The sequence below is a fragment of the Embiotoca jacksoni genome, unplaced genomic scaffold, assembly GCF_022577435.1.
Source record: "Embiotoca jacksoni isolate LCO1_2020_lvr unplaced genomic scaffold, fEmbJac1.0.p SCAF_22, whole genome shotgun sequence".
NCBI lineage: Eukaryota > Metazoa > Chordata > Actinopteri > Embiotocidae > Embiotoca > Embiotoca jacksoni.
Genome location: NW_027185363.1, coordinates 9,206,273 through 9,216,601, shown reverse-complemented (window position 1 = coordinate 9,216,601; position 10,329 = coordinate 9,206,273). Strand labels below are relative to the sequence as shown.

The window sequence follows — 10,329 nt, the reverse complement described above, 5'->3', positions numbered from 1 at the left end:
TTGTTCTTTTTGTTTAAACTGAAAACACACAGAATATTAAACTCTAGTGTGCCAAATTTCTTCCATCATGCAATGCTGCCAAAATCTTCTTTTCATGCACAGCTCGTCCCATTTTGAAGATCTACACCTAAAAATAGCCATCTTATGTTTTGGACTTATTTGTAATGTTTACAAAAATATATCTATATCTAACAACAGAAGCCTACAGATCATTTTGTGCAAAATAAATACTATAGATAAACAATTAATCTAAGCAGCCTTGTCATGACAAGACAGTGAAAGGGCTTTTTCAATCATTTAGCTGGGGAAACAGAGACGATAACAATAAGACTTTATTATTGCCAATAGAACAATGATGTGTTACTTGGTTTATTAGTAACAATATATAAAAAGGTAAGCAAACTGAACAAAAATTGTTAAATGCACAGGGCGTGTAGGTGAACCTAGCTTAAAGCCACTGTCTATTGTTAGACTTAGATTTCAGGATAAAACTAAAACACACAAATGGATAAACTGCTTAAACATAAAAAAAATCACAGAGACTTCAAACCAGCTTTAAAATCCCGTTTCGTTGATAAATGGATGATTCTGGTCACAAGAAACTGGGCACAAGATGAAAATAGACATATTTTATGGGTCTTATCTTGAACATCCCTTCAGGAGTGTTCCGAGATGATAAGAGGCTCCTTAAGAGCAGCAGTGTCTGCAGGATGGTTACATATAGAGGCATAGTACCCCCTTGTGGTGAATGGTTGTACCTGTATGACAGTATAAAATTATGCAATCAGCTTTTCCAGAGTTGTTGCAGAATGTGGAGAGATTTGATGAAAAACTACCAGATGATTTTGGTTTATTAACTTTAAAGAATCAGGCTTTTGAGTTCCATGAAAATAAACTGAAGTATACTTTTAAGTATTTCAATAGTAGTTTAAATACCATAAACATGCCTTCCTTTTGCAGTTTTTATGCGAGTGGAAGACTGATGTGTAAGTAAATGTATTTAACAAATAGTCTCGATTTTTTTTTTTCCTTGACTCGTCCTTTAAAATATCCAGATTAAATGGGAACATTTGGGTTACTTCAGTTTACACCTGTGCGTAAAGTTTACTCATCAAACGTCCTTGTGTATATCATACGTAACCCAACCTAACTACGGCAAGGGGTGGGTTAAATTTTCTTGGTCGAAGTATGACTTCGCTAAAGTAACTGGGCTGAATTCGATAATGACCAGGGAAAAAAAAGGCTTCAGCCCTCCTCTCCTCTCCAGCTGTCGGTCCTCCTGAGAGGTGGCATGTTGGTCTGTGTAAGAGCTGCAACTGAGAGCTCACTCCTGCTTTTCACCCACTTTCCACGACGCATCTGTACGAGTAATTTATGTCATAATTATTAATTTACCGGGAGCGATTTCATCTTTTCTTTTTCCAATTGCAATGGCAAAATGGTCACTTTTATTTATATTATTTTTCCAAGGACTACTTCCCCTCATCTTTGGGCAACAGCGCACAGCTGGCCCCTGGCGGCACCGGATTCAGTGGGAGAACAACGGGCAGGTTTATAGTTTAATGAGCAGTGGATCAGAGTACCATAATCCGGTTCGGTCCATGAGCCAGTCGAGGGTTTATGTGAGCAGCAGGAGGGATGGCACCGGGAGCCAGATGTCTGGAGCGCACAGAAGAGTGACAGGACAGGCCGAGTCCTCACAGTTCAGGACTGATTACAATGTACAGTCAGGATCTTTTACGCCTGGACACAATGTTAGACAGTATGTGTCTGGTAGTGGTCGCGTGTCAGGGGCCAGACAGCAGCCTGAACGCCCTTACGGAGCAGGAGTTGTAAGCCATCCTGGCGCGCGACGCTTTAATGCTGAATACACCAACACCTTCAACACCTCTTCACCAGAGAGTTTAACAGATTCACTTGGCAGAAGAGGAGTCGCTGCTAGTGTGAATACTGCACTGCGCTCCAGAGGAGGGGAGCCAGGGCCTGGTGCGCAAAACCAACCGTTACGCACAGCGCCAGATGCTATGCCTGTCTCCAGGCAACACGTGCAGACGGATCACTCTTCAAGTCCCACAACTCTGGAAACTGAATCTGCGGCTGCAGCTCAATTGCCTGCTCTTAGTGAGGATGTTTTAAACGAGGCAACCAGAAATGGAGAGGGCATGGTTAACGACGACCCTCGAAACCCGTTGAAAAACCACAGGAATTCTGTTTTCTACAACATGAATCCCACAAGAGGGAGATCAGTGGCCCGCACCCGCCGTCCACCTGGCACAGGATACGGAACAAGATACTTCCAAAATGGTAAGTCAAGTGTCCTCTTTATATAGAATGATCTTAGAATGAGTCTTAAAACATTAATGATGTGCCCATATGAACAGTGAAACAGATGGTTATCCCCTTATTGGACATTAACAGTCACTTTTAAAGGATTATTATTGAAGTCATACAAGGTAAAATTCAGATATACACATAATCTGACGAACTCAAACTGCAAGCCTAATATCTGTTTAAAATAAACTTTGGGTTTTATTTTTACACGTAACAAGATTTGTGGATTTTGGTTGGTTGTATACTGTTTTATGACAGATTTGTTTTATGATAGATTTGTGAATCTATCCTTTAATTGGCACAGATTTAAAAGGTATTCAACAAACATGATGGTCCAGTGAGTGCACAAATTAGAAGAAACCCATACTTCTGGTTTGTGACTCATTTTTAGACAATTTGCAGGGCTTCATGTCTCACTCACTTAAAGAGAAAAGATGAAAAGTCTTATTTGGCCTTTGGAGTTCACATTGACAGCGAAGGAATGTAAAACACTTTAAATTATGCCAAGAAACACAAAGAGCTGGGCTTTCATTCTCAGCCTGGAGTCTGTCTGTTTCGGTGTTCTCAGCATGAATCAACTGGCAATATTAAGATCTCAGAAAAAAACTTGGATTGTTCCTTTAATCTCCTCCCCCAGGACTGCCAGACCTCGTGCCAGACCCCTACGCCATCCAGGCAGGTGCTTATATCCAGCGCATGCAGATGTACTCGCTCCGCTGTGCGGCGGAGGAGAACTGTCTGGCCAGGTAATGTGTGGTGCCAAAAGTGATTCACTTGTTCTGTACGCACACAGTAACACGTTCACACACATTCATTGACATTGATGTGTTCCCGAAACCCCTACCATCACCTTAACCATCATAACTAAATGCCTAATCCCAACCCTAACGTCAATCTAAACCCAATTCTAATCTTAAACCTAGAACCAAGTCTTCAGCCTCAAACAGCCCTTTGAAGGGGTGCGAGAATGTGAGGACAAGCCAAACATTTGTCAAAATGTCCTCACTCCGATAGTTTAAAAGAAAACAGGTCCTCTAAAAGATAGTTGTACAAGTACAAGTACAAACACACACACACACACACACACACACACACACACACACACACACACACACACACACAGGTGTTTCCTTTACTTTTACTCAATGAAAGTTAATTTTTCCTGTCTGAGCTCGACTTTTTGTTGTTTTAGGATTGCTTTAAATTATGTCAGTATAGGTTTTACGTGTGTTGGGGTGACTGGTTTGTTGACAGACTTATACAAACTGTTTGATCTTATTACGGAGCAACGATTCTCCAACACAATGTCCTGCCAAGACATGAATGTTCTGGGTTGGTTTTCCCAAAAGCATTCAACTCGGTGGAACAAACCCTTTGCGCTCCGTTACTTTTAAGAAAACTCGACCCGGGAGCTCGGCCAGTAGCACTTTCCAGCGAGAGCTTATGCCCGTTTCCCCTGTGATCCATCTAAGGTCGGCTTATGGACCCGCCGTTCGAGACATCGACTTCAGAGTCCTTCTGAGGTTCCCACAGAAAGTGAAGAACCAAGGCACCACCGACTTCCTCCCCGTCAAGCCCAGATATCAGTGGGACTGGCACAGCTGTCACCAGTGAGTTCACTTCGCCTAAAAGTAGAAATAAAATGACCTCACATTGTTTTCTAAAATGTAGTCGGGATTAGCATGGATCCATTCAGATCTGATATAAAGGGCCAGGAAAATACCACACCCTCCAATTTCAGTTAAGTCAAAAAAAAGCTGTGGCCTTGAAGGCATTCCTCAACCCAATCCACAAGAAAATAAAGCTATTAATCCATTCTGTTACATCTATTTTACACCCTGAGGCACTACCACAGCATGGACGCCTTCAGTAACTACGACCTGCTAGACGTCATCACTGGACGCAAAGTGGCCGAGGGACACAAGGCCAGTTTCTGTCTGGAGGACACGGGCTGTGACTCCGGATTCAGGCGGCGCTACGCCTGCACATCTCATACACAGGTAACATTTATACATTGAATGAAGTTACTCAGATGAGATCCAGATCTGTTTTACATGACGGGCCTCTGGGAACAAATTCAGAGAGGACACAGTCACATAGAAGTACCAGAAGTCATTTCCTGCTGATTCAGGGCCATCACACAATGTAAATTCAAAATATTTCAGTCACTCAGTGGCTCATACATTTCCTTAGAGGGTAAAGCTTGAAAATATACATTTAACTTACTGCAGACCAAGTTTTCAGCACCCTGTAAGGTTTTGGGAAAACATTAGACTTGTACAAAGTTGCAAAAGACAATGTATTGACTTAATGAAAGTGAATTTTCTTGGTCTGAATAAACGTTATTTTATCTGTGTACCTGCCAAACTTTTACCCCCTTCTATGTTATCTTTTACGTCCAGGTTCCCAGAGCTTGTCATCGTTAGCACACATACGAGGTCTTGACATTGGGTTCTTTGAACAGCAGTTTTGAAACATAATTTATCAGTTGGTCAAAAGGTTCAAGGGGACTCATGAAAAACACTTTTCAAAATCAATACCATGGTTGATATATCTCACCTTTCACAACATGGTATGTGTGAAGCTCCAAAAATATTGGATCCTACGACTAAATAGTGTCTTTCACGGGACCCTCTTAGTTGTTAAATTGGTTTGACAATCACCTAATGTAGACATTCGGTCTGTAAGCAGAACTAATCATTTTACATTATTTTAAGTGCCATGAATCAACATCTTTCCTGTTATGTGTAAAGTTCCAGTAGAAAAAAATGAATGAGCTTTTGAAATAAAATAAAGGCAGTAATAATCTGATGCACTTGAGGAATATTGAGATTTACATTTAAGCGTATTACATTACAGACATAAGGTCACTTTTTAATGAGACCTTCCATCAGTGAGTTTGTGCTGCACAGTCATTTTTTTGTTGTTGGAGTTTTTTCCAAATCCCCCAAATCCACTTCTGAGAAATATTTTTCTAACCAAAACTCTTGTGTCTGCCAATGAAAAAAAAAAACATCCTGAGGACTGGGGGATATTTATTATAGCTGTTGTCTGGGCTCTGTGATTCTGGCTTTGCGCTACTTAGAGTTAGTTTCTTATAAAAAAAAACTTTCTTCCAAGAGCTGTTTATATAACTAAAACTTAAATCTGCTTCAGTTGCAGCACTTGCAGGAAAATACTAGTCAAAGATTCAAAGTTTTGAACCTCACTGAGGAGTCTGGGTTGTGTTTTCTTTAAGGGACTGAGCCCGGGATGTCATGACATCTACGCTGCCAACATCGACTGTCAGTGGATTGACATCACTGATGTCCCTCCAGGAAACTACATCCTGAAGGTAACATACGTGTCACATAAGTTCAGATCAGTTTGCCTGCAGAGTTTGAGACTGATTTTAGTAACCTGTCTGCTCAGCTGCTAAACATTTTATTTATGATTTTTGTTTAGGTTACCGTCAATCCTAATTTCCATGTCCTGGAGTCGGACTTCACCAACAACATAGTGAGATGTGAAATCACATACACAGGAGTCTATGTTCAGACACGCAACTGTCGAGTAACAAGGTACCGTAAGAGTCTTTCTGCGGAACACGAACACAGCGTATGCTTCACTGTCATTTGAGATGAACGTATTAATCGCCCCTCCAAGAAAAAACTTCTATCTCCACATTTGAATATTTCAGATCTAAAAATGAAATGTTCCCTGATGAGTTTCAGTTAAGTTATACAGATTCTTCTGGCAGTGTCGTAGAGCCAAGAACGGGACTGCATTTTTATATATTTGTGCATTTTAAACAGAGATCTCACAATTTTGCCATAAGAAAACCTGTCAATATGACTTTCTTACACTAAATCAAACAGAAAAAGTTTTGTGTTGAAGTTTGTTCCCCCCTCAGTTAGTGTTTCCCTCCCTTTATAATTATTTTGTGTAAAGTGCACCCCCTCGGGGGGTGGGGTTAGGACAAGGTTTGGTTTAGGTTAATGTTAGAGGAAACGTTTATTGACAGGGAAACAGACTTCAACACATACACCAGCATAATGCCTCTCCAGTGTGACTTTAGATAGCATGTTGGCTTTCCAGAATTGGAGGCCTAATCATGTGGTGTGACGTGCAAAACGACAGCATCAGTCAACAAAAAAGTTGGGTGAACTGGGTGTTGAGGTGCTTCGGGTAGCTCTCCAATTCGCACACACGTTTTTCATCAGTAGATTTGCCATCTTGCCTTTTGCAGAGATTTGTAAATCCCCTGGTGGCAGGTTGCGCACATCACACCTCATTAAAACGCCACACCCCTATACAGTCATTCCCGTTTACGCACTCATCTATCCGGCAGCGTCACTACCTCTACTGATGGCTTATAGGTGGAACAACAACACCCTCCACTTCAATGTTCGTATGTTTTATACAGAATGGCAAGATGGAATAATGGCACAGCAATCCTGCCTTTAATAGGCTGTTTTCTTTAGTAACATATACATGAAAAAAAAGCCAATCGCAGTCTCATGGTAGTTGAGAGAAGCTGCATCAAGTTGAATTTTTTTCAGTACATGTTGGACTTCTGTATATTTATATCTCTTTCTGTCTATTTTCAGGAGTTGAAATCTTCGTTCTCCGTAACATCTGCAGGAGTTTTGCAGCTAAACATCTCCTGCTGTTCGGTGCAGCAACATCAACACACTAACAAATAGTGTAATTGGTAGAGTTTGTAGGCTTAGACTGCATTTGTCGGTAATAAATGCAGAATAGGCTTACACCAATTTTGTAAATGAAATTAGTGATATTATCAAAATTACTTGATCGTTTATTTCTACAAATGTGCCTTGATTAATTACAAATGTTGTCTTGTTTTGTTGTTTGTTTTTGCCTTAAGAAATACATACTGTTCTTAGACACTTTTTGGTTTAGTGCTTGAAAAGTGTGTTTTGTTGTCCTAGTCTTGTTTTTCTGCTTTGTGTTACCGTTATGTGCACAGGATAGAATATTCTCTAATTTATTTTTTTTTTGTCCATGAAGCTCATAAAAAGATCAAAACCAACAATGTCTTAAGGGTTCAGGCTATGCCGTATTTTGGTCTAATAAAAATTCAAAGACCATGCTGTGGAAATTTCAAAACACACTGAAAGAAAAGCCATTTTTTTATTATCAGGATGACATGAGCCACAACGCCCTGTATGTTTCAGTTGGGCTGTTATCGGCCTGATATTGTGTAACCTGAACCTCACATTAGTGTATTAATGTAATTTAATTTATTTTAAAAACTAAATGACTCTAAAATAACTAGTTACTGCAGATGTCAGCAAATGCTACTCAAACAGAGGTAAATTATGCATTAGCAAGTGCGTATTCATGGCAGCAAGATGGTACATGTATAAGTGGGGTCAACCAAAAATAAAATACAGTGTCCATGTTCATGATAATTAAGAAACAAGTTATCCAGTTCATCAGACTTTGGATACACAAAGACAACACTGGTCGGTCGGATCCAGTCATTGTTGGTCTTTTAATGTGATTTGTCGACAATAAGAAAAATACAGAATATCACCCATCTTATCCTTTTACGCCTTAACGTTCATATTGGCAAATACTCATTTGATGTTAAATGGTTTGAGCAGTATGTTGGAGTATGTTTTCATGAATGTGTGCTTGTGTATAACTGAATGAAGGGATATGCTGAAAACTGTTAATATTGTTAGAACATTGTTAAAAACCTCATTACATTCTGTTGGTATGTTGCATTTGATCCAATAAATATTGAGGAGTTTGATATTATAACAATTATTTCCTTTTCTTTTAAAATCTTATTGATTTTCTTCGATTTCATCTGCATGTCTGTGTTTTTTATGATAACATTTTAAGAACTGTTAAATAATAGATTATTTTAACACTTTCAAATACTCCAAGCCAGCTGGACAAGAGCAGCTTGTTCCCGCCGAGTTATCCCTGCAGACTGCAGGACTAAATCAGACTTGAGTCCTCGTCATGTTGAATGGAGGCGTTTTACTTTGAGTGATGCGTGCAAATTGTGGCCTCAGAGACAAACAGGCCTGTGGGCAGACGCTGGCGGCATGTTTGCTGACAGACCTCTGTGAAGACACAATCCACAGGATCTTATACACCCCTGCCATATCTACTAAAACACACCCAGAGTACGATGAATGGAGGCCTTTTCTCACTTTCCCTCTTGGTGGATGTTAAAAAAAAGGTTCTCCTAGCTGCTGTATGAGACTCTTTCCTGCCTCATAAATCCCCTCATCACAGCTTGATTCAGGTCCATGGGGGATTGTCTGAGACAAGAGGGGTTTTAATAGCACTGGGATATTTTGTCTGAGTGGGAGGATTGGCACAACCCGCCAGAGAATATCTCCAGTGTCTTTATGAAAGATGTTTTTACCAAAGACAAATGTGTTTTTCCAGAAAGCACCAGACAGTTTCAAACAGTAAAGAACGACAGGAGAAATACTAAACCTGTGTCCTTAGTATTCACTCTGTAGTGGTCAGTGCTTCACCTGATTCAAAGATGTTTTTTAGCATGTTAAATGCACAGATGTTGGGTATTTACATCAAAGCCGAGCTCAGTCTCAGCTTCAGAAAGCAGCGAACCAGAGAGCTTTAAGCACAGTTGAAATGGTTTAAGTTGGATGTTACCAAGGTGCCTGCCTGCCAAAATAGATTGGTCTATGTTATTGAAAGTGTCTGGAAAATCCCCCCTAACTCCTATGGAGTCCACTCTATTCCCGTCTGTCTAGTAATTTTGATAGCAATGTTTACTGACAGGGATTTTTCTCAGTCGAGGAAAGTACAGCAGCAGAAATGTGTTAAAGGGTCAAAAGTCAATACCAACCATATAAAATCAAAGATGACACTGTATTTCTTTGTTTATTACTTCACTTGCTGTTCTATCTTTTAAATTGACTTACTTTCCTGTCACCGCTTTTTACTGACTCAGTCCAACATTGCCATCCCTCGGAACCAGAGTGTTGAACTTTTACTTGTTAAAGCTAATCAGATGATCAGAGTCTGACTGACTCTGTTAGAACTCAGCTGGTCTGCTCCTTTTTGGACCAGCATGTCATTTTAAACATGTCATGCTGTAGAGAAGACAGTAACTGTTTGCTCAGCTGTGGAGCTTCGCACCAACATCTGGACGGAGTCTCTCGTTAGCCTTCCACAAGCACAGAGGGACGCCGGCAAAGCCAACGAAAAAAGAAAGGCTGGCTGGCACCTTTCACTGGGCCTCAGTAAATACAGTCCAGCATACAGGTGGGTAAGGTCAGGAAGGAATGGGTATACACCTAGCACAGTGTGGCAGACATTTTCCGGATGCATCTGCACCTATGTGGGCAGTATTTGGAGAGTTTACCAAGGGCAGGGTTTGGTATTTGCAGGTCATATTTCAACAAAGCGGGGGCCACGTGAGAGCCGGCGGGGACGTAACAGAAGAACTTGCTCGGCCTAAAGAGAGCGTCTTGGCAGGTTGGTTTAGGCACAAAGCAGAGAAATTCCTCAGCAGTTCTGTCATCCCGTTGAGATTAAGCACAGAGCTCAGGTCAGCCGGAGACCAGCGAGGGTGTGTAAGGGCAGACGCACTGGGATACTTCCTCAACCGGGGTCACTTACACAACCAGCAGACACACTGTCGTAGATTTGGCCAGTGAAAACTACATCGGGCTCAGAGACAAAACACAGCGGAGTCATCCTGAAGTGGGACTGATGATGAACTCGGCTTCTTTTCAAGCTGGGTGGTATTGTGACTTGGGTGGTATTTGGAGGAATGGCTCAAAGGATTTATTATGATCTTAATGCTGATCCACTGTTCTGTCTGTCGGTTCTTCATATCCTACCTCAAACACTTTCACCAGTGTACAAGGAGGTTATGTTTTAACTGTGGTTTGTTTGTTTGTTTACTTGTCTGTCAGCAGGATTACAGGAAAAATGCTTGCCTGATTTTTAGGAAACTTGGTGGTATCGGGTAGCATGAGCTGACGTAGAAGGCATTAAATA

At 40.9% G+C, this 10,329-nt stretch overlaps 1 protein-coding gene across 1 annotated transcript; it reads left to right on the top strand.

Annotated features, from left to right (window-relative positions):
• The first annotated feature begins 1,285 nt into the window (after positions 1 to 1,285).
• Positions 1,286 to 8,094, top strand: LOC138203149 (protein-lysine 6-oxidase-like). Its single transcript, XM_069157804.1, has 7 exons — positions 1,286 to 2,304; positions 2,969 to 3,077; positions 3,804 to 3,941; positions 4,175 to 4,331; positions 5,570 to 5,665; positions 5,776 to 5,891; positions 6,921 to 8,094. The coding sequence occupies exons 1-7, from the start codon at positions 1,431 to 1,433 to the stop codon at positions 6,925 to 6,927; spliced, it is 1,497 nt and encodes a 498-aa protein (XP_069013905.1). The 5' UTR covers positions 1,286 to 1,430; the 3' UTR covers positions 6,928 to 8,094.
• Positions 8,095 to 10,329: the final 2,235 nt, after the last annotated feature.